This window comes from Triturus cristatus, chromosome 4_2 (genome assembly GCF_964204655.1).
Source record: "Triturus cristatus chromosome 4_2, aTriCri1.1, whole genome shotgun sequence".
Lineage (NCBI taxonomy): Eukaryota > Metazoa > Chordata > Amphibia > Caudata > Salamandridae > Triturus > Triturus cristatus.
This window is the reverse complement of record NC_140586.1, coordinates 963,138,199-963,163,280: the sequence shown is the minus strand read 5'-3', so window position 1 is coordinate 963,163,280 and position 25,082 is coordinate 963,138,199. Positions and strand designations below refer to the sequence as shown.

The following is a 25,082-nucleotide window of genomic DNA, read 5'->3' as shown; positions in this document are numbered from 1 at the left end:
AATTAGACTTAACATGTGCAAAAGCTGTGATGAGCTTCCCGGGAGCGAGAAGTGAAAAATATAATGATCTTCCCGGCCAAACTTTGTGTGGCAGCGAAAGGGAAGATGTGGCTCTTCGAGACTCCAGAGGAAGCTTGGAATTGGATAGATGGCTGGCAAACAGTCAAGGACAAAACATCACGCACACATCGCCCCAAGGGAGTGGGAGGCCAGGGACAACGGAACTGGCTGCTACATCTGGTTGATTAAGACACAGCGAGGGATGACTCTGGAACAGCGACACCATGAACCTTCTGATGGGGAATCAACGTTTTCGATTACAGCAACTTAAGATTTTGCACAGGACCTATTACGCGTGTACCACACTGGTCAAGATGGGTAGAGTTGAATCACCACAGTGTCCCAGGGGATGCAGCTCCGAGGGTACGTTCTTCCACGTGATTTGGGACTGTCCAGCACAGCCATTTTGGGCTGCAGTAGTATCCTGTATCTGGGGAATCTGGAAGGGAATATGATGCCCTCACCTAAATGGTGCTGTCTGAATATGTGGGAGGCGACAGACCTAACTAACACAGACCAGCTCTGGAAGACGCTGGGTTTTATGGTGGCGAAGAAAAATATAGCTAAAATGTGGAGAGCACCATCTGCTTCGAAGTTAAGAGAATGGGAGGCATATTTGGACTGGTGAATGCAGACAGAATGCAAGGTCTATGAAGGCAGGGGAATCCTCATGAATGAATAAAGATTTGAAGCAGATGGAATGAAAGCAGGGGAACGTTGTCTACAGCTATTGGGGGTGGTTCCACTGGCTTTGGAGTAAACAGAATAACATGACAAAACTAGCTGTAGGGCTGCTTCGCATAGGGCCTCTGGGCGCAATAAGGGAAGAACTGCAATGGACATGCTTATTGATGTATGATATGTCTACAGTCATCGCTGTATTGTACTTGTTTTTTGTAACGGTTCTTTTAAAAAAAAAAAAAAGAAACATCTGTACAAAGCAGTGTTGGAACTTGAAGAACAACGAACCAACAGCTCGACAGGTTCCCTCTGTACTGGGATCCATGCCATCCTGCATTTATGCAGACCCACATGCAAGGTTGTTCATGATATCTCTTCAACAGTGAGTGAACAGTGTCGCAAAGGTCACAGGCGAAGAACAGCTAGGAAGACCATATATATCTAATGCAAAAGGCTACACAGTCTCTAGCGTGGAGGATTATAGTAACAAATACCTCATTAACTGGATTAATAGGTCACCTCTTAGGTCACCTCCCAATACAGGGCCTTTGGGCATCCAAAGAAAAAAGGTTCCTCATCAACCTTTTGACACTGAAAGTTGTTCTTCTAGCCCTAAACGTTTTCCTACCTTTTCTAAAATCAGACAACACCATGTTTCAAACGCACAACCCCCCGGCATGCATTGCATGAACAAGCAAGAAAGAACAAGAACGAGGCAACCGTCCATACGAGCTCATGTGATGTAGCATTAGGCTCTAAACAGAGGGTAATCTCTATCGACAATAAACATTCCAGGAAGCCAGAACCTACAAGTGGATTGCCTCAGTCCACACCGCAAGGAAATTCACAAATGGGTCCTAAACAATGAAGTGATGGGAAACATCTTTTGAGACTAGCGATCCCAATGTTAGATTTGATCGCCACAGCAAGAAAGACTGTGTTCTGGGCAACAGAGCACAGTGGGCAATGGGCCAACAGAATTTGTTTATGAATTTCCTCTAATCCAACTCATCCCAACAATGATGGTGAAACTTAGCAAGGCAAACATCAAAATTATTCTGATTGCACCAGACTGGCTGAGCCAATGGTGATAACCGTACCTCCTAGACATGTCACTAGGATGGCACAATACACTCTACTGGAGACAAGACCTGCTGACCAGACTCTAAGGGCAAGTCCAACGGTTAAAACTCCAATCATTGAATTTGGCAGCATGGCTCCTGAGTACAGACAATAGGAACCTAAACCCATCTCAGATTTCGATGGACATACTAAAAGAGGTAAAAAATCCAAACAAACGGGGGTGGGGGGATTGCAGCCAGGGGATTCGATGTCGCACAGCCTGAGACCGTCAATCAAAACTACAGAATAACCAAGTGAAGATGACCGTTGCCCACCTCAATGGCCAGCTTCACACTGACCATACATTAATATAGAAATATATACAAAACCAGAGGCAACAGTCAAGGTTAACAAAAACCTCTCTTGCCAGTGTCATTATTCCTTTTAAACAAAAATAGCTGTTCGACTGTGAAACTTCGCTCTTCACGGTTAGGTTTCACAATGAGTTAAACAGCCTCGAGGTGTTTATGCTATTCCTTTATTGAGTATTTTGCATACAAGGGAACGATCGTAATTTTATCTTGAGGTATTGTCCTTCTTTTTCCTATTTCAAGTCTCTCTCAAGTCTCTTTGTTTTTCCTTCCTTGCAGGGTCTACTATGGTGGCGGTGTTCCTGGATGATATCTTCGAGGCCAACCAATTACCCTCAAAAAGAAGAGAGGACCTAGGTAAGTTTTGTCTTCTTTCGCAACAATTCGATAGGGAAGGTTGTGTGGGGACCACCGATGCCAAAAGCTTGTGTCCCAGGAAAGAAATGCCTGTATACCAAAAGTAAAGCCTCTATAAATTGTGACAAGGGAGGAAATGCTGACAGAAAGTAAAGACAGCAAACAAAAGGAAAACAAAACAAGAAGGAGAACCTCCCACACAGGCACGAAGGAAGCGTTGTCTCTCACAATCCTTTCGTTTCTACCCTGCGCGTCTCCCTTTTGCTCTCCCCATCCCTGCCAGCCCCTCCCCTGTCTTGCCAGTAGCCCCATATTCATCCACGCACCTGCGATAGCCACGACCCTCCAGAGCCGTGGCAGGACTCGTTGGCTCGTCTTTGCTCTGTCGGGGCTTCGTCTGCCTCATTCTTCAATCTTTGTAGTCCCGTCGGGCCGTCTTCCCTTCCGTCCGTCGGAGATTCGCTTCTCCTCGGTGACACCTCGACTTCTCTCTCTCCCGCTCCTCGCGTCTTCCGTTCCGTTCCTCCTTCCTGTATTTGGGCTTCCTCCTTCTGTACGTCACCGATCACGTGAGCGGTCCCGGCAGTTTCCTTAAAGGGTCCATACACCTCGCTCAGCGACTCTGTGCCACTTAAAGGGAGATCGAGTTTTTCACTCCACACAGGCTGCAAATAAAAGAGGGGGAAAACATAAGGTGGTATATCGTCCCTTCGGTCTATGTCAGGGCTTTTCTCATTCATGCTAGTGTCTTCCTGACACACCCCTACCCCGGATTTTTCCCGTTCGGGGAAACACGGATGACGAGAAAACAAGTCGGCATTTCCATTTGCAGTCCCCTTTCGATGTCGTATGTCAAAGGAATAGGGTTGTAGGGACAAGAACCACTGCAGTACTCGGGGATTGTTACCTTTGTTACGGCTCATCCATGATAATGGTACGTGGTCCGTATATAGGGTAAAGTGTGTTCCCTCCAAGTAATAACGTAACTTATCTATCGCCCATTTGATGGCCAGACAATCTTTTTCTATCGTTGAGTATTTTTTTTCTCGAGGAAAGAGCTTGCGACTAATGAACAGTACAGGGCGTTCCATGTGGTCTTCAGTGTATTAGGAAAGAACAGCCCCTAAGCCCATCTCCGATGCATCTGTTTGTAATAAGAAAGGCTTGTTAAAGTTAGGAGAAATTAGTACAGGACTGCTCGTTAATGCTTCTTTGAGAGCAGAAAAGGCTCTTTCAGCGGTGTGGGAGGGGTGTAATATCTCCTTATTCTTCACTCCTTTCCTCAATAAATCGGTTAATGGAGATGCTATCTCAGAATAATTAGATATGAACCGACGATAATAGCCGATAAGACCCAAGAAAGACCTGACACCCTTCTTCATAGAGGGGAAAGGAATGTCCATGATGGCTTTAACCTTTTCTTGTTGGGGTGCAATGACTCCATCCCCGAGGAGGTACCCCAAGTATTTTACTTTAGAGAACCCCGCCTTGGATTTTTTTGAATTAAGATGTAATCCTGCCATCTTGAGGGCTTGGAAAACGTCCCTACAATGAGAAAAATGTTGTTCCCAATTAGGACTAAATATGATGATGTCATCGATGTATGCAGATGAATAGGCCTGGTGTTGGTGGAGTACCTTATTCATGAGACGTTGGAAAGTCGCGGGGGCCCTGTGTAATCCAAAAGGCAATACAGTGAACTCGTATAGGCCAGTGGGAGTACTAAAGGTCGTCTTCTCTTGGTCTTCCTGTCTTAGTGGGACCTGCCAATACATATGTGAGGTCGAGTGGGGTTATATACTGAGCGTCACCTAATTTTTCAATCAGCTCGTCAACCCTGGGTAAGGCATATGAGTCGAATTTTGAGATGGCATTGACTGCTCTAAAATCTATACAGAAACGAATGGAGCCATCAGGTTTTGGGACTATGACAATGGGAGGAGACCAATTACTGTGGGATGGCTTTATGACTCCGTGCTTTAACATGGTTTCTATTTCTTTTGTAACAGCGTCCCTCCTAGCTGCTGGAATTCTATAGGGGCGTTGTTTACTACTTTTCCCAGGGATGTTGGGATAGCGTGCTCGACCAGAGAGGTTCTACCAGGAAGATCAGAGAAGATGGACGAATAGGTGTTTAAGAGATGGAAGAGGGATTCCTTTTGGCTGGGGCTCAGATTGTCATTTATGGGTATCTGATTTACCGTGGATAGTGAACATGGGTTTTCTGTGAAGGCCGTTTGAACATGTTTTGGAAGGGGCCCCAACCATTTTTTAAAAAGGTTTATATGAAAGATCTGGGTTTTTGCTGGTGACAACCTCAACCTATAAGTCGTGAGACCTATTTTATCGATAACCTCGTAGGGACCTTTCCAGTCTGCCTGTTTATGGTTTAGGGAGGATGGTATATGTATAAGGGCCCAATCATGGAGGTTAAGCTGTCTCCACTTCTTCCCTTTATTATAACACGTTTTTGGGCCCGTTCTAGATTGGCGGAAGCAAATTCTCGCAATTTGTGGAGACGTGACCTTAGTGCTTGGGTATACTTGAGAAGGTTTTGAGTCTCTTCCTGCGTTTCCTGTTCCCATGCTTCCTTTGTCATTTCCAGTAATGTTCGGGGCTGTCTGCCATAAAGAAGCTCAAATGGAGAGCAGCCCAGACTAATCTTGGTCTGACTGCGGATGATAAAAAGAGCAAGGGGTAACAGCATATTCCAGTCCTTTCCTTCAGAGGATAACATCTTTTTAAGGGTAAGTTTTAGGGTAGGGTTATATCGCTCACATAAACCGTCTGTCTGGGGGTGGTACGCTGATGTCCGTATCTGGGAAATGCCCAAGGTTTTACATACTTGTCTCATAAGGCGGGACACAAAGGGGATTCCCTGGTCTGTTAATATTTCACTGGGAAACCCTACCCTTGAAAACAGTTCTAACAGCTTTTCACTGATGGTTTTGGTATTTGGCGTTCTTAGTGGGAAGGCCTCTGGGTATCCAGTGGCATAGTCGACTATGACCAATATATATAGATACCCTTTTCTCGATTTACGGAGTGGTCCTACCAGATCCATGCCAATTCTTTCAAATGGTTTATTGATGATCGGAAGGGGTTGTAATGGGCCTGTGTGAAAAGGATGGAAGGATGAACAGGAGCCTTTTTCAAGGAGTTTTGAAGCAGGATAAGAAACACAGGGTTATCTGTTCCTAGAAGTAACTGTTCCGGGAGGGTATCCATCACCCCTACCTTTGTATGTAGGGTATCTCCATCGGGCAGTGTGAGAGGAATCTGGGGTACGGGATAAACACAAACATCCCCATGTACACAACGTATGGGTATTCGTTCACTTGTGAGCATTGTTCACTCTTAGACCCAAGATAGTTCTTTGTGTTTTGTAGTAAACTTGATTGGGGTATTACTATCTTGCAGGTCTATAAACTTTTCTCCCTTGGACCCTCCATCATTGTTGTGTTTTCTATTCGTTCATTGGGACATATTTGAGACTCTCTTACTAACGTTTTACGCACAACAGATTGTCTACATGCTGAATCCAGGAGGGCTCTAACCGTATGTTCATTCAGAATAAGACTTACAAAAAAACAAGATCCACATTCTTCCGTATATAGAATGCTGCGTGGAACACAACTAACATCCATTGGTTCATCATGGTTTTTCTTCTGAGGGCAGAACCTAGCTATATGGCCCCACTCTCCGCATTCATAGCACTGTGGGCCTTTAAAGAGGGTGACATCATTTTTGGGATTACAATCTTTGGGAGGTTCCACAGAAGGCTTGTTTTTCTTCTCTATTCGCCCGCGGCCTGAAGGGAAGCGTAGGGTTTTCTCGGGTTCATGGGAGAATGGTTTTGGTTGTGCTCGGGCAAAGGACGTCGCCATTTCTACTGCTTGTTCTATGGATAGGTGGGTCTGTTGTTTAAGCCACCTTTGCGTGGGTGTGGGCAGGGCTTCTAGAAATTGTTCTAAATATATTAACGCCATTATTTCTTCTTTGCTGTTCTCATGGGGCCTCAGCCACTTATCCGCGGCGGCTTTTAGCCTGAAAAACAAGGTCTTTGGGGAATCCCCTGGATTTCCCCGTTCCTTTAGAAAGCGAACCCGGAACGCCTCTGGATCCATGCCGAGATGGTCCAGTATATCTTTCTTAATGTCTTTGTAACTTGTGGTTCCCTCGGGGTTTGCTACTTGGTATGCAGCCTGTGCTTCCCCAGTCAGTAGTGGTGCTAAAAAGAATGGCTATTTTCCTTCTGGTCAACCACAAGCCTGGGCAGCCCTTTCAAAATTCAATAGAAAAGCATCCGGATCCTCACCTGATTGGTATTTCTGTAATGAAATGGAAGGATAGCCCGCCTGAACGCCCTGCCGGCTCTGCTGGGTCGGGACCGATAGGGTTTGGCTTTCAGCCACTTTCTGTATGCAGTCCACTTGTTGGGTTAGGGAGGCCTTGAACATCTCTCTGTCAGCTTGGGCGGACGTCATTTGCCTCCCAATGGCCCATTCAAGCTTCTCTTGCCCGCGGATTAGCTGCTGTATAAGGTTTTCCATTATGTCAGTCTAATGGACAAATGCCCGCATTCTCCACCAAATGTGAAACTTCGCTCTTCACGGTTAGGTTTCACAATGAGTTAAACAGCCTCGGAGTGTATATGCTATTCCTTTATTGAGTATTTTGCATACAAGGGATTGATTGTAATTTTATCTTGAGGTACTGTCCTTCTTTTTCCTATTTCAAGTCTCTCTCAAGTCTCTTTGTTTTTACTTCCTTGCAGCGTCTCCTGTGGTGGCGGTGTTCCTGGATGATATCTTCGAGGCCAACCAATTACCCTCAAAAACAAGAGAGGACCTAGGTAAGTTTTGTCTTCTTTCGCAACAATGCGATAGGGAAGGGTGTGTGGGGACCACCGATGCCAAAAGCTTGTGTCCCAGGAAAGAAATGCCCGTATACCAAAAGAAAAGCCTCTATAAATTGAGACAAGGGAGGAAATGCCTGCAGAAAGTAAAGACAGCAAACAAAAGGAAAACAAAACAAGGAGGAGAACTTCCCACACAGGCACGAAGGAAGCGTTGTGTCTCACAATCCTTTTGTTTCTACCCTGCGCGTCTCCCATTTGCTCTCCCCATCCCTGCAAGCCCCTCCCCTGTCTTGCCAGTAGCCCCGTATGCATCCACGCACCTGCGATAGCCACGACCCTCCAGGGCCGTGGCAGGACTTGTTGGCTCGTCTTTGCTCTGTCAGAGCTTCGTCTGCCTCGTTGTTCAATCTTTGTAGTCCCGTCGGGACAAGATATTGTTTACAGTGCCACACTATAGGGTACAAGCCCATTTCATGTCAAGCCATTGTTTTGTTTCTGTACCAACTGCATCGACCCAAAGCCATGTTACAAATCTCCTCCATAAAAGTGTGTCTTCCAGCTATAAACGGATACAGAAAGTCACCACACCAAATTCCAGTCTTCAAATTGGCTGTCATAAATGTTTTCCTAGAGGGGCTTAAAAAAGTTTTCCCTCATGTTAAAAATGCATCTTGACCTTGGGAGCTACATCTGGTACCGATGACATGAATGTATTCTCCTTTTGAACATATTCGTTGAACCACTTTTCAGCATCTTTCAGGAAAACTCCTTTTGAGTGGCTGTCGCTTCAGCTAGAAGAGCCAGATCAGTCACCCCTAAGGCAGGCCCTATCAATCTTGAGGGCAGGGTGCTTGGTTTACAATGTGAGGGGTGCCTCTGCATGAGCAGGGCCCCTCTGCAGCTGGCAGAGTCTATTCTCTGTGGCTGTTTGTGGATGCGGTTAAGCCATATACTCTTAAGTGCATTATAACCTCATGGTAAATGCTAACTCCGGGATGACTGCATCAAAACATCGTGTCCGTGGGCTCAATTAACTATTAGTCCTTTAAAGGGTTTCCTTAATTAAAGGGGGTTAAATTAGCTGTAGATACTTCCACTTGCCAGTGAACTCGAAAGGAGGGTATTACAGCATTACAAGTTCAACCTACCTTCAGCTCTTCGCCCTCTGCGGCTCCTAGGCCCGTACGTGCCCAGGTGAATCCCAGAATGCAGCGCTGCTGGCCCCAGAGATCTGACGTACGTCACAACTATTAACTGGCCCGGGGCAGGAGTTTGAACTCCTGCGAATTCAGCTAGCATGTGATGTGTCCGAGGCCCAATTGGGCAATATTAAACGGTGTAATGACAACAGCTATTGCTTACAGTGCTTTGAAACATAAGTGAGGCACTATATAACAGTCAATTTGCAGGGTGCCCGCTAGGGCCACACCAGGAGGTTGACGGTGACAGATGACACAGGAAACACAACCGGTGCTCCGTCTCCCTGCATCACTTTATCAGGGTAATAAAACACGGCGGACTCCGTATCAAAAGCTGAAGAATTCCTTGGAGTACCTTACACCCACAGGGCCGGGAGTGTTCAGTCAAAGAGGTGCGCAAGAACAAAGGCGAGACACTGAGCGTCAGTAGCAGCCAGGATCAGATAGGATCTACGTTGGCTGGGAACCCGGGATTAGCAGTTGAAGCCTGCACACTGCCCCCACAGTAGCCCACAGGTCCAGAGTCAGACACCCCACTTCTGCACCACTCAAGGAGCCTTCTGTGGCTATTGTTGGGAGACAAAGGCGCCCCTGTGAACTGTCTGCGGAGGCCCGGGGCCAGGAGATACAGGCCTGGGGGCACGGGCGTGTCTCAAAGTCGGCAAATCAATCAGGTTTACAACTTTGTCGCGAGAGCTCACATTTAAACACAAATCACAGATAAGATCTGCAGGCTGTAACTAGAAACAGGCAGCAAGCAGAAGGACCCCCTTAATGAATGTAAGTGGCTTCTACACCTGGGCTCCCTAAAGGAAGCAGCCTGGACTACCAAATTAGGTAGCTCAGCGAGCTAAGCACTCGCTGACGAGAAACGCAGGTAACAGATTCAAATCTCTACAAAGCTGTCCTTTTAATCTGTTAAATGTTGTTAAAATGAGTACACGAGCACTTTGCCAGGGCCGCTTTTGGTTCCCAGTCCGGCCCCGGATGAAATCAGCCTCAGCAAGCCTCTTTTGGCATCGGCATTAATATGTCATTTTGTGGTGTATGTCATGTACTTACTTATAGTGGAGGGGGCGAGTACAGGTCAGGAGCTAGTCCTGCGAGAGTAAAGAGGAGCCATTGAAACAATAGAAACCATGCGTGTTTTAAGTTTTTGGTTGCCAGCTTTCAGCACACGATGAAGTACTGTTTTATAGTTCGAGATTAAAAGCCACTCTTTTTCCTATTTGTGAGGGACTACACAGCAGGGCATGGCCATCCTCACATAAATTGTCTGACAGCAGGCTGGGAGACAAAACTGTTATGAATCCTTAGCAAAATTTCAACAGTGGCTATAGTTCTGAATATTGCAATCCCAAACAGGACAGCCTGCTTCTCAGAGGCTTTATCTGCAGGGGTCTGTCTGTCTGTTAAAGTGTCTGCCCGTAGCATGGACTGCAATCTCACAGATGGGCCAATACGGCGGGTTGTGGACATCATTTGGGGAAGAGGTTAAACAGCTAGTTCACAATATTTCCTTGTGCAAGCATGTCAGTCCATCATTAAACTACAAAAATGATTGCAAAAATAACAGTGACATGTTTATAAAGTGGCATGTTTGTATAATATGAAGTTAAATTAACGTAAATAAGGGCATAGCTTTATTTTAAATATTGCACTTACACTTAAAACAGAAATGAGGTCTTTTGCTTAATTACATAGGAATGGTTCAGAACGTAAACGAAATTACCACCAACAAACTTCACACGTGTTCAGTCACTAATATAAGGCTCCCAAGAAGTAGCGTACAACCCGCAGGGCATGCACTTCAGTGCCTCGTAATGTGTAGTAGACGATAGGCAATTAGTTTAGCCTGCCCCCACTCCCAAAAAAAGGGGGCATGCATATTTCTTTAACACCAGTCTAGGTTTTAATGATGCCCCCCGAATTGTTTTACTATCAAGCATAAAAGAGTATCTCCTGTCCCTGCACATAAAATCATCTCTAATCTTACAACTCAATGGGGCATCGATGCTTTAGTCCCAGCAATTTCAATCAAAGCGAAAACGGAGACAAAAAACAGCGCAAGTCACATTTTAAAGCTAAACGCAGTTAAACCTTTTACTGCCTGTGTTTGTATGCCGGCGTTTTGAGCATTATCTGTATTCATGCACCTTGCTTAATGTAAAACCACGGGCCGCTCGCATGACCATAGACATTACAATTGCCCGACAACTTGAAACTCCATCCTGCACAAACGAGTTTCAGTACTGTTGGCTGTCACACAATAGCACTGGTAACCTCAATAGAAATACGTGCAGGTTAGTACCCGATGTGGAAGCAGGAGCCCGGTGACTATGTGGGAGAGGTAGAAGGGAGGGGAGAGTGAGAGCAGAGAGAGTGGGTAGAGGAGCAGGGAAAGAGACACAATAATGAAAGCATAACTAGCACGGCAGCCTCCGGTTTGACGGTGTTTGTTTAGCCAAAGCGCTGCAATATCTTCGGGTTGAGTTTCCGGTATTTAAAAACTTTAACAAAGAAAATAAACAAAAAATCTGCAGAGCGAGCTGCAAGGCTCCTTATGTGTAGTGGACCAGTCACCATTTTAAACCAGCATCATTAGTCAATGTTAGCAAAGCCTGTGCCACGCTCTTGCGATCAGCTAACAACAATGCACGTGGGAGGCATACACAGCCGCGAGCGTTATCTGGGGTCGAAGAGGCGAGGCTGGCACAGGCCGGGGGCTCCTCCAGTCTTCGGGACACTAGGCTCCTGGTGAAGCTGCACGGAGAAGGAGCGGAGCAGCCCTTTCGGTTTCAAACGCACCTCTCGGCTCGAGGCTGACATCCTGCTGGGCAGCCCCTCTCTCTAGCAGTGAAGGGGCTGAATGGAATCCCGGTTGCTGGAACATGCCTGGCTTAACAAACAAATCAAACAAGGAGCGAGGGGCGGTGGTGGTTGGGTGGGCAACACCGTGAAAAGTGGCGCGTGTATATTAAACATATGGTGGATGGAAGCTTCGAAACTCGTCCTAGGGCCCTGCTGATAACATCAGTTACAGAAGGTTCACAAAAACCTCGGAGCGTCTCCAAGACAATGGCTTCATTCCTCTGTCACAAGCAAAGTGCGTGATCCTTACGAAGTTCGTAATTCGAGCCGTCAGGGTCCATCGGATGGCTCGCACAATCGGGAAAACGCACAAAGGAGGAAAAACAAGCACAGCCTGAAAACCCGGTGTGCAGGGCAGCGAGGAGGACGCAGGCGGGCAGCGCGCGAGAGCAACAGCAAGAAGATCCTCACGGCCAGACGATAGATAAAAAATGGCGGATGGGAGCTTCCAAACTTTTTCGGATTCGGGGGCGTGTTCCTGCTGTTCGAAAAAGGGCGTGGCTAAAAAGTGGAAAGAACAGCAAGAAACACGCCCCCGAATCTGAAAAAGACGGAGCCTATTTGGAGGGACGGCTCTCTCCTCCAATGGCTGGCCTCCGTTTAGGAAGCCAGCCAATGGAGGAGAAGCAAAAAGAGAGGCGGGCTAAACCGCCACTCTAGAAAACATTAAATCTTCCGACTTCCGGTTCTGCCTCCGGCAGACCGGTAGTCCTCGACCTAAAAAAATGGTATAACTATTACGAGTTGAATAGACACAGTGCCTAGAGCACGTAGAATCGCTGGGACCCCAAGGAACCGCCCAAGGTAGTGACACAGGGAGAACACGGAGGACGGGTACAGTGAGGAAACACGACTGCGTGCTCCGTACAACTCTATGAGAAAGTCGCTGTTGCAAAGTTATAGTTAAAGGACATTTCTAGGAGGACTTCAAGCAAACCCTTTGGAACATAAGAGGTTCTAAGCCCAACCCACCCGTGGATCCCAAGGTACTCGAGTTACCTATCCCAGAGGAGCCGGGTGCCTAGGGGTCAAGTGGTGTCGGAAACCTAAGTTGTTTTCAATGGATTGCTGAGATGAAGTGCTGCTGCCATGAAGGTGAAAAGTGTCCAGTGGAATCCAAGCCTGGATTCGGGAAGGAAGGAACCTGAAAGCAGAATGGACAGAGTCTGGGTCACTTCACATGACCGGGGGCTCGGCGGTCACAAGGACCCGGAGATGTCTAGGACGACCAGGAGCCAGAGTGAGCTGTCCCACAAAGGATGTAGAGTGCTGAGGGGTCGGTGTCCGGCTGGAGCACCAATCAAGCCTTGGCAAAAGCAACCCATGAAGGAAGACAAACAGGTTACGGGGACTCTCCAAGCAATAGAGAGTCAGGATACGTCTAAAACAACCAGGAAAGCCCAAGAACAAACAAGGTGACCCTCACCAGGACCCAGAGGCCAATGGACCAGGAGTCGCGAGAAGACCTCAAGCAAGTTTGCAAAGTACCAGCCCACGGAGCACTCAGGGTGAGGAGGCCGGAGTTCTTCGGGGAAAATACTGCTCGGGGTTAGGACTACCTGGAGTTCAGTGCACAAGCTCGGGAATCGCCAACTTACAAATGTATGTGGTGAACAGGGGTTCGGGTCAAGCAGTCCCCACGAGGGATACTGGCCTCAGAATTGCTGAGAGGGCAGATCAACCTCAGGGACCTTCGGAAACCCACTTCCTGTGTTGTTGAAATCTTCGGAGTCCTCAGGAGCTCGGGAGCAGCAAGGGCGCAGCAAGCCAGTCAGATGCACTTAGGTGCCTGTTAGTGCAGGGGAGTAACTCCTTTACTCCAAGGGAGATTCTTCAGTCGTCCAGCGTCATGCAGACAGTCAAAGTACTTGGTATCTTTTTAGTAGAATCTTGTCCAGGTAAAATCTAGCCAGGTAACCCATTTTATACCCATGGGAAAGGGCTGGACAGATTATGGGGACCCTCCTAGGGGAGGGGCAGGAGAGAGGGACGGCTACATCCATGTCCTTTGTAGGAAGGTGGAATCTGACTGTATGGTTGCCCCCACTTTTTTCCTGGTGTTTTGATGGTTTTTTACTTAGTTTGGCTGGGAACCTGCTATTCAGGCCCCCAGTCTATCTGCTTTCTCTTATAAATTGATTCCATGTACTTTAGGTACACTCCAAATTGGATTCTGGGGTACCCTTGTGAGTCCCTAGTATATGGTATACTATGTACCCAGGGCATAGGTACCCCAGTGGCCTATCAGGGGCTGAAGACTGTATTATGCCACCCCTGGAAAGCCACCCAAAATGACACCACAGGTTTGCTACTGCAGCCTGGGTAAGGTGGTGCATGCACCCCTTACTGAGGTATAGGTTCACTATACCTCACCTATCACTGCACCGATCAGTCACCCCTATAGCAGGCCTTATCAATCCTGAAGGCAGGGGCTTGGTTATATGTGAGAGGGTGCCTAGGTATGAGCTGAGCCTCGATGCAGCCTTCAATCTCTTCTCCGGGGTTGTCAGTGGTGCAGCCTAACCATATACTCAAGTGCATTATAACCAAAAGGTAAATGCTAACTTTGGACTGGCTGCATGGAAACATGTCGTGTTAGGTGTCAAATACCTTGGAATCATACCCCCACATCAGTAACTGGTGTGGGAGTATGATCCCACCCTTCTAAAGGGAGAGACATGACAGTACTGGCTTACCCGGTAGAAATTTAATAGAGCCCTGGCATCACAAAATGGATGCTGCAGCCACAGACACAAGTCTGGCCTCCTGCTGTTGACTGAAACTCCAGCAGGGGAGGCCTGGACAATAGGTGTCCTGTCACAGGGAGGTGTAACCACCTCCCAGACAGGATGATGTGTATTGGGGCTGGGTGGGAGCACTCTCTGAGTGCTTTGAAGCCCTGCACTGGGAGCACATTTGGTGTCCCTGTGCATAGTCCAGCTCAAACCAGTTCAGGGGCTTCTGGCATAAAACTGGACAAAGGAAATGGGTGGTCCCCAGAGCTAGTCCTACCCCTTCATCAGGTATAAGTAAGGAACCTCTGTAACCAGAAATTTAGATATCCCTGGACGAAACTCTGAAGCTGAATCCTGGAACTTCAACGCTCTACTCAAGACTAGAGGACTGAAGAAATCTCCCTTGGGGTCAAGGAGTGACTCCCCTGCTTGGCAGGCACCAATGAAGCAATTTACCGGTCTGCATTCCTGAAGCTCCTGCCGGACTCCAAAGTATTTGCAGCCCAGGAAGAGGATTTCCAGACATCTCAGAGGCCGACCCGAGTCCCAATCAAAGCTCAGACCCGCAGCCCTCGTGAGTAGCGTGGAAACGGAACTCCTGGTCACCGTGCACTATTGCAAGTGCATTGACTTCTCAACGTCTAATGCAGTCGTGCTTTGCCTGACTGGTAGCCCCCTCCATGAGCACAGAATCCACCAAAGATTGTCAGCCTGGTAACCCTGAGTGACCCGTGGGCCGCCATTTTGTGTTTCCTTTTGAGGTCCCTTCGCTATCCCAGGTCTGTCGAATGGTGGGTCCCTGAGGGGGTAACTTTGAATTTCCTTGGGCTACCCTGGTTGCTCCAGACGTGCCCCGGCTCCCTACCAAGTGGTGAGTCCCAAAGACCGTGCTGGTCTGCACCGAAGCATCTTTCTCGTTTCTGCGTTGGTTGCTGTTGCCAAGGCATGTTGTGTCAAATCCGGGCACCGACGCTGCAGCACTCGACATCCTTCGTGGGGCAGCTCAAATCCAGCTCCTGGTTGTCTTCGACGCCTCCTGGTCCTCGCGGCTGAAAAATCAAGCTTCACCTTCTTCACCAGAAATCACCCGACATCCGTGGGCATCTGCTTATTGCCTTCCTGGTCACTGGCTAGTGACCCAGACTCTGTCCCCTCTGCTTTCAGGTTCTTCTCATCTTCGATCCAGGCTTGGATCTCTTCGGACACTTTGCATCTTCCCGGCAGCAGCACTTCTTTGCCCGCTCCCATTGAAATCGATGACGTGACCCGACACCATTTGACACCTATGCACCTGGCTTCTCTGGGTGAGGTAACACGAGTACTCCGGTGCTCCAGTGGGTGTTGACCCTATAACTTCCTAAGTCCCAAAGGGTTTGGTCCTGACTCACTTCTAAGTGTCATTAATCTTTGAAAATCTAACCGTGACTTTCCCCGTAGAAGCTAATGGGAGCTCGCGGCTGTGTTCACACACTGCACACGGCCCCCGTGGGTCCCCTGTGTTACTACCTTGGGTGGTTCCTTGGGGTCCCAGCGATTCTACAGGCTCTAGGCCTTGTGTCTAGTTAAGTTGTGGTTCTTATACCACTATTTTAGTATATGGTTTGGCTCACCCCTAGGGCCTGACGTGTATTTGTGCTAATTTACTGTCATATTTGAAGTGTAACTTATGTATTTTGACCTCTAGTCTCATAAAGAGACTAGGGGGTGTGTTTAGTAATAAATACATATATTTTATATATTCCCTGTGTGGATGTCTTTCATTTAGGCACTCAAGAGATTATAGACTGGTAAAACAAGCTGCTTTACATTCCTTCAAAACATAGCCTGATGGCTGTAGGAGAGTAGGGTCTGCTTCCTATGGTCACCCCCACTTTTTGCTTTTGCTTTACTGGTTTTCGACTTAGATGTGGCTGTGGGACTGCTAATCAGACCCACAGCCCAGCTGTTCTCTCTCTATATTCATACTATGTACTTTAGGTACATAAACCAATTGGTAAGGATCACCTTCTGAGGCCCTGTACAGAGTACCTTAGGTGCCAGGGCATAGGTGTACCCTAGGCCTACCAGGGGATGCAGCATGTATTATGCCACCCCTGGCTGGCCTCCCATCATGACACAACTGGCTGATCACTCAGCTGGGGCAAGGTTGTGTAATCACCCCTTGCTTAGGTATAGTATCCCTATACCTACCTTATATATAGACACATGGGTAACCTGTAAGCCACTCCTATGGCAGGCCTTAACAATCCTGGAGGCAGAGTGCTTGGCCACATGTGAGATGGTGCTCTAGCATGAGCTGAGCCTGTCTGCAGCTTTCAGAACCATGTCCTTATAGCTGTTCTATGATATCGCCTACCATATACTCTTAAAGTGCCTTATAATCCTCGCGGTTATGGTAACTATGGTTTGGCTTTATCAAAACATGTCGTGTAAGGTGTCTAACACTTTGGAATACTACACCCACACCATTTCTGGCAGTGAGGATAGTATTCCTCCCTTCTAGAGGGAGAAGACATGTTAAGGTCCTACTTACCCGGTTAAAGTTAACCAGAGCCCCAGCATCACAAAATGGATGCTGCTGCCGCAACACAAGTCTGACCTCCTGCAGCGGGGAGTCATCCCGGCAAGGGAGGCTTGGACAATAGGTTTCCTGCCTTGGGAGGTGCTAGCACCACCCCAGACAGGCCTTAGTGTATTGGGGCAGGGAGGGATGAAAGAAACGAGACACTGCCTGGGGCACTCCAGCCCCAGTCCTGGCGTGAAACTGGACAAAGGGAAGGGGGTGTAACCACCCCCCTCCCTGGTTCCACCCATAGGAGGGACCTAGCAGGTAGTCCAGCCCCCCAGATTAGTATAAGAGTGGGAGCTGGGTCCTTAGGACTTTGGATTATCCTGAACTGAAACTACGACACAAAACTCTGGACCTTCGACATTCGACACAAATATATACTTCAAGAGTGGGATTTCTTTTCCAATTATAATTTGCAGAATGTAATTTACAGCATCTGTTGTCCCTGTAATTGGATTTACTTTGGCTAAACTATTCAAAAAGTTAAAGCCAAGATTTATCAGCATAAGAGCAGAATCCGATGTAAAGTGGCCTCTGTACCACTGGTCGAACACTTTAGGGAGGATAATCATACCGAAGATGACTTCTATTGGCCGGTCATTGATCTGATTAAACCCCAGCCTCTGGAGGTGATGTACAAACCCTGGTAACTCGACTGGAATGTAAGTGGATATTTAAACCTCAGTCCATCCAAGATGGACTCAACGCTACGGAAGAATGGAATGCTGGACTCTAATGGGCGGAGTACAGTCCATACTCCATTTCTCAACCATGACAAGTTTACGAAGGTTGCCCTATTTGTTTTGCCGTACTGTCTTAGATCTGTTTGTAAGCAGCTTGTTCTGATTGTTTGTCCATCTATGCTCGTTTAAGTTCAAATCAAATTTTGATTTGATGAGGATACATTTCTATAAATTAGATTTCTTTCCAATGATTATCAGTATATGATGTTTAACGTATAGTGGTGGTTGTATTATTTTTCTTAATTTTATTTCTTTGTGATGTTTATTATTTTATTTATGTGAAAATATTTGTTTTTAATATAACATTGTCCAATAGCATTTTATGCTGCATTGAAATAACGTTTGTTAATTCTGTGTTTACACCTACCTGTCACTGCTTCCTTTTTAAGGTTTTAATTTGTTTTGCTTGGCTTACTGTATATAATTTTGATTTGGATTGTGCCAAATTAACACTTGTGCTACAAATGTAAATATGATCTCTTTTCATGTTTTTTTTTGTTTGTTTCTTTTTTATTGGCATTTTCCGTGATGACATTACATTTACATTCAGATTTGACATACCAGCATACTCAATCCTTATCTACGCAGTGCGGAGATGTAAATTTCACAAATCATAAGCCTCTGTTCTCAGATCCTCCTCTGAGACGTGTACAGCATAAATGTTGCATATACCATTTTCCCAACTATATAGAACAATAACGTTTAACGTATCCCCCTTCCCTCCCTCGCTCCCAAGGTCGTGTTAGTGTCATATCGTCGCCGGGAAAGAACATATTCCACTTTTTATCTGTCTCCTCCCTCTATGCTACTCTCAATTGCCAGAGAGCCTCCGGGCACGGCCACTGTGACCATCTCTTCCTGTCCTGACTGCATCAAGTCTGCCTCCCCGTCGGGGGGGTCTTCCTTCTCAAGTATATCTATTTCATGAGATACCAGGCCCTCGCAACTTCATCTAGCTTACCGTCTTTTCTGACTTTTTTCATTCGGATTAGCTCAGCTGTGGCCCATTCGGGTACGTCCTTAACCCATCTCTCAACTGTGGGGGGATCTGAACTCAGCCAATTAATTGCTATCCTCCTTTTTGCTAGTACTAACCCTAATTGAACACATTTTCTACCAAGCTTCTTATTTTTTGGCATGGGGAGAAGTCCCAGCACGACCACTTTAATAGTGAGTGGTATTTTCCATCCCTTGGCGGTTTGTAGACTGTCTATTATTTTCCCCCAGTAGTTTGTTAGTTCCAAGCAGTCCAACACCATGTGTACAAAATGAGCGCCTGCACCTAGGACAGTGATTTGTGTGCTCCGGGTATATTTTATGTAGTACTCGCGGGGTGAAATATGCGTAATTTATGATATTGTATTGGATGAGTTTGGACATACTTGAAGGAATCCATCGTGCGGACAGCACTGAGCCCTATTGAGGGTCTAATTGGATCGTAGTTTTTTTATATTTTTACCCCGCCGCAAAGGCTTTCGAATAATTAAAGGTACCTGTACGGACAACACTGATCCCTATTGAGGGTTAATTGGATCGTAGTTTTTATATTCTTACCACGCCGCAAAGGTCCTCCAACAATCAAAGGGATGGACTGTATCAGATGATCTATCCCCACCTTACTGGAAGGGTGTTCGAATTGGCACAGGTACCTATAGATAATTCACGGAATAACGACCTATGATTCCTTCTAAACTAAAATACCTCAGTCAAGGAAGTGTATATATACAACCTGGCTGTTTCTAAGGATATAATCGGTAACACACTGTCTAGAAGATATTGTTCATGTATCTACCGCTGGATCACTTATCCGATGATACTAGCCTAATGAAATGAATAAAGAAAGAAACCAATAAGATTTTAAACATAATTAAATTGGGATCAACAAAATATCCTGAGGAAGGTGTTGGCCTTAATCTGTGGCCTACCGAAACGCGTCGATGCTCTAACAAAAAGGAAGTCGGACAAAGCCTAGGATAATATGGGTTGTACTGTATATGTAATGTGATTGAATTTCCATTGGGATCACAACCGATTTGTCTTTGATTTAGCGACTTTCTTTCTGGAGTAGGAATTTCTTCCCTCTTTGTTCCCTTTTTCCCAATTTGGTTGTTTTTATGAATTTTGTAATTGTGTATTGATACTGACTATTATTGTTGATGTGTTCTTTTTTATATTATTTGTTATTCATATGTAAATTCGTATGATTTTATTTGCTTACATGTTTGATAAATTGTCTTTATCTGTTTTTTAATCAATATGTACAACTGCTCGCTTTTTGTGATACCATTGTGACTAATTTTAATAAATTCACCAATTTGGAGCTTATCTGCTTTGTTGATACCGATTCATACCCTGCTATGCGTTTAAACAGTGTGCGTTTGAATGATTGTTGGCATATATAGATCCAAGGGAGATCTTTCTCTTTTTGACTATTGGATGAGTTTCAACCTTGTGTAAGAGCTTATCTGTGTGACCCCCTCATGCACTTTCTTCCATCCTGTCACTGTTAGGGGTTCATCCATTGCGGGGTCCCATTTTGTGTGAATTGGAAGGGGACCGGTGGGAAAATCTTCCTCAAGCGCTCTGTCTATATGGGAGAACAGTCTACGTCCTCCCGCCAGGTTGGATATCGTCTGTGGGACTGTCGTAACGGGTGGCTCTTGCGGAAATACAGGCCACAGTTCCCAGGCCACTGCGGAAATGTTCGCATATTGCAGTAATTGCCCTCTGGCAAGCTCAAATGGGTTCTCTGCCTCCTCCCTTGTTATAAACTGCTCAGCGTTATATGTCTCCCATCATGTGGCAGCCTCCCTCTATCCATTTGCTAATTGTCATTGTTTGCCCTGTCCCTTTGAAGAGTTGTACAATCCACAGTAGAGCATCTGGGGCATAGGGCGCTCGTTTGACTACCTTCTGTACAGCAGTTTCCCAGATCGCAGCAACATGCCTGATAATGTATGGGAAAGATTCGGGCACTCTAGACCCGGTCATGAGGAGCTCCGGGAGAGGGGCTCCCTCGTGTGTACCTGCTAACAGTTGTTTCTCCCAGTTATCCCGTTCATCTAACCAGTGCACCGCCTGATGCAGTTGTGTAGCCATGTAATATAGTTCTAATCGAGGGACTTCCAGCCCCCCTGCTCCCATCTCCTCTGTAAGGTGCCTAGCTTGATCCGTTTTCTTTTGGATCCCCACAGTAGTTCCACTATCAGGTGTTCTAATTGTGAAAAATACCTGTGTGGGATTTTATATATAGAATTCTGAAGGGCATATAGACATTGTGGTAGGATGACCTTTTTTGTTAGCGCCACTCTGCCCATCAGTGACAATGGGAGATCTTTCCAAAGGGCAACCGACCTTTTAATGCCCACCACGCTCCTTCCTATATTACTTTCTAGATAAACCATGTGTGTGTGTGCCAGTCTAATCCCAAAATACCTCACCTCGTCGTGTACGATGTCCATCCCCACTCTTGGTAGCTCAGGCTCACTTTATCCCCACGAGATTTGCCATGGGGAATAGTTTGGATTTCCCTGGGTTAAGGCGCAGACCAGACACCTCCCCAAATCTCTCCAGCTCTGTGATAAGTGCTGGTACTGCTACTTCGGTGCGGCGTAGGTACAACGTGTCGTCAGCATACATAGATACCACATGGTTTGTGTCCCCTAATCGAAATCCCCAGCCCTCTATTTTGTTTCTCAGGGTAGTCGCCAACAGCTCCATCGCAATGGCAAACAGGAGCGGAGACAAGGGGCCCCCCTGCCAGGGAACCTCTACAAAGGCGTATCCTCGCTGCCGGCTTAGTGTATAGTATTTCCATTTATTTTATGTACTGTCTTCCCAATCCCATCCTCTCAAGTACCGCCCATATATGGTTCCATTCTACTGAATCAAAAGCCTGCGGTATATCCAGCAGACCCAGCGCCCAGCTCTCTGTTTCTAAACTTGGCGCATGCCACACATGTGCCAGGCTACGCAGATTATGTGTGGGATTTGTCTAGGAATAAACCCAGCCTGGTCCGGGCGGATCAGCTGAGGTATGTAAGGCAACAATCGGGTTGCCAGAATTCCACTTAATATTTTAGCATCTATATTTAATATGGACATCGGTCTAAAATTTGAATTTGAATTTGAATTGGGATTTGTAAAGCGCGTAGCTACCCTAGGGTGTCCCAGTGCTGAAATTGACCTATAGTTCCAGAGGGGGGGTAGAAGAAGTGGAAGATTATGGGAAGAGCCAAGTTTTTAGTTGCCTACGAAAGGCCAAAAGATTGTATTCTCTCCGCATGGAAAGTGGGAGAGCGTTCCACAGTTTTGGGGCGTTGTAGGAAAACAAGCGCCCCCCGGATCGGACCTTTTTTATTCTAGGAACGCTGGCCAGGGAAAGGGAGTCTGATCTGAGTTGTTTGTTAGAGTGATGGGGTTTGATGATGGATCTCAGAATCGGAGGGCCTCTGCCTTGCATTATTTTGTGTGAAATGCATAAGGTCTTAAAGATGATCCTTTCTTTAACCGGAAGCCAATGCAGACTTTTGAGCGCAGGTTTAGCAGAGCATCTCGGTTTGGTTCTGGTTAAGAGTCTGGCGGCAGCGTTCTGAGCGCATTGCAGTCTGTAAATGACTGATGCCGGTGCCCCCAGGTACAGGATGTTGCCGTAGTCCAGTCTCGGGGAGAGGGGGTCTTTGTCTGGCTTCGGGATCATAGACACTACCGCCTGCAGCATAGTTTTTGGTAACACTTTGTGGACTAGGGCATTCATTAAACACGTCCAGTAGGCGGTCGGCCAGCAGCGGGGCAAATTTTTGATAATACTCCGCTGGGAGCCTATCACCCCCGGGACATTTCTCCGGTTTCAGTTTTTTGATAGATGCGAGAATTTCCTCCTTGGAGATTGGCACCCCCAAAGCTTCTGCGTCTGCCTCTTCTAGGGTGGGGAGTACCGTATCCACCAGGAAATCCTGTAATATGTATGATCTCTTTTCATGTTTGTCTGAATTACGTAAATTGTAATCGTATAAGGTCTCAATATCCCCCATGCCATAATGTAAGATGGTCCTCTCGGTATCTCACATTCAGCATCTGTTGCCCCCTTTTGGCGTGATGGTGACTATTGGACTATTCCACTGATAAAAATCCTTTGTCATGATGGGTTCCATCCCAGCCAGACCTCTTTTGGCATTCTACTGTTCCACTGTCGCAAACTTTGTTAGATGGAACTTTACCCGCTGTAGCAATCTACACAGGGGAGAGAGCATCGATAGAGCCATGTCACCACCACTAAACATGCTTGGGACATGAGACATGACAATCCTCTCTCTCCCCTCATATTTACTCTGTATTTGGAGCCAACTGCGGACAAAGGGAGGCGCAAGACTAATTTTACAGGGAAAAGAATTGTCAGGAATAACCACAAACTTGACCTATACGCTTGCAACATCTTGGTGTTCTTGAGCGGCCCAACAAAGTCTCTTCCTGAGCTTGTAAGAGAAATGAACCCCGTTAGCGAGGTATCGGGCTTTAGCCTTAATCTTCAGCCAGTCTTAGCAAAGCCAACAGGTCTCGCTTATGAGAGAGCTGTTGGCTGTGTCAATGTTTTTATCTATATTGTACAGCAGCGCGGCGCTGCATTGCATGGCTAAGCGTTAGAAAAATAGTGCTGGCTGTCACGCTGCCGGGTCTGGGCGCATCATAGCGCTTTTTTATGCAGGAGGGGCGGGGCAAGCAACATAATACTGGAGGGGCGACAGGGTAAGTGACAACACAGGAGGGAGTGGAGGGATTAGGTAAGCAACACAATGCAAGAGGGAAGGTAGTTGGGGCAAACAACAATGCAGTTAAAGGTGGAAAAGGACCAGGAGGGGAACAAGGCATGCAACGGAATGAGGGAGAATGGTGGGGGGTGAGGCAAGCAACTCAGCTCAGGAGGGGGCAGGAGATCCAGGACAAACAAGAACAAAGGGGCGAGCAACGACGACGGGTCAAGCTACAATGGCAAGGCAAGCAACAGCAATGGAGCAAGCAACCGGACCGGGAATCAACAACAACACGGTCAGTGAGGTGGGAGGACAGTGCAAGCAATAGAATGTTGGGGAGAAGGGGCAATTGATGCAACGCAGGAGGGAGCAGGGGCGAGGAAAGCACATCACATGGGATGGATAGGACAAGCAACGACGGAAGGAAAATAAATGGCCTCAGAATTCTGAAAACAAGCAACGGAAGGACACACAGTAATCAAGGAAACAGTACTTGAGTCATGCTCCAGGGGACGAGCAAACAGATGAACAGAAAGTGATGCCAGCATGTGAAGACCAAAGAGAAGCAAGGAAATAAGAGTGACAACAAAGATAATCAATAGTAAATAATGGATGGGCTCTAAGGCCCCTATAAGTAAACCTAATGTCTCACAAGAACAACATACTGGGGCAAGAAGATACTTTGAGTCGCACTACCCGAATCAGACCTCTGTATACATATGTTTCTCTACGCAGAGAGAGCTGGAAAGAGGGCTAGAAGACAGAGCAGTGAGGAGCAACCTTCCTAGGAGGGACATCAGCTTGGGGTATTCTCAGTGGTACACACAAGAAGGTGTGGGGTCCCAGAAAATACAGTATTATGTAGGGGTACAAGTATCACTGTCATAATTTACCTCACTAGGTCCAGGGATTGTCCTTATCAGGATGCACAGTCACAAATTAATTATGTTGGACTTGTGATTAGATCCTGCTAGTCCACAACCATCGGTCTTTTTAATCCCACCATTGATCCAACCAACTAACAATAAAATAGTCTGCAGGGTATTTATAGGTCATTCTAGCTATATATCACCCAATCTAAACACGTTCACTCCTGACGCTTATCAAGGGATTAAAAGCATCGCTCTTTCGACCACTGCACATAACGAATCGTAAAGATCCCTACAACGTGGTCCTGACGGAGCCCATTTGGTACTGTACACCCCACCCAACGTGGAACACGACCCGATGATGAGGCATGCCTCCTCGGTGGGTGAGGTCTGAGCATCTGAGAAGGATAATCCCGGGACCTAAAGAGATAAATCATTACCGGGATAATTGTAGCCCAACAAACAAATGTTTATTTCACAACGCCACACCTTGTTGGGTGCACTTATGATTTAGGAGGAAGTGTGAAGGCCCAACATAACCCTCTCTTTCCCTTGATATTGAAGGTTATTCCCAGTGATAGAGGAAGTATTTGGAAATAAGGACTCTGTAAGATGGTGGTTGATGAATTTGTAATGTTTTAGAATATTTATACAAAATGTCATGTTTTTATGCTGTTTAAAGACCAAAGGTCTAAATAAACTTTACTTTTTGACTTGACTTGACACTGATAGACTAATTTGACTTACCAGACGCAAGACCTGCTGAGTTTGGCAGCCCAGAAGATTTACCGATGGAACATCTGGCATAAGACTGCGCCGGTGGTGTGTGGTAAAAAGGCTGTGGTGTTCTGCAGCTGAAAAGAAACACAATCGCTTTATTCAGGGACAGATAAACACATGCATCGATGGGCAGATCACACTTCATGTTTGGCCATCAAATTAAAACAAGGAAAC

General features: G+C 46.5%; 1 protein-coding gene across 5 annotated transcripts in view; it reads right to left on the bottom strand.

The window, feature by feature from the left end:
- The window catches only part of LOC146839143 (uncharacterized), a 377,863-nt gene that overhangs the window by 58,865 nt on the left and 293,916 nt on the right, over nucleotides 1-25,082 (bottom strand). For 3 of the 5 annotated variants that reach the window (XM_085603169.1, XM_085603172.1, XM_085603168.1), the window contains exon 2: nucleotides 24,876-24,982. Coding sequence is in view for 2 of the 5 variants with exons in the window: in XM_085603172.1 (XP_085459298.1) it covers nucleotides 24,876-24,982 (107 nt within the window). In the remaining 3 variants the exon portion in view is untranslated. Of the gene's footprint in view, nucleotides 1-2,857; nucleotides 3,197-24,875; nucleotides 24,983-25,082 lie in introns of all 5 variants that reach the window. The other 2 variants (XM_085603171.1, XM_085603170.1) reach the window with 1 other exon arrangement.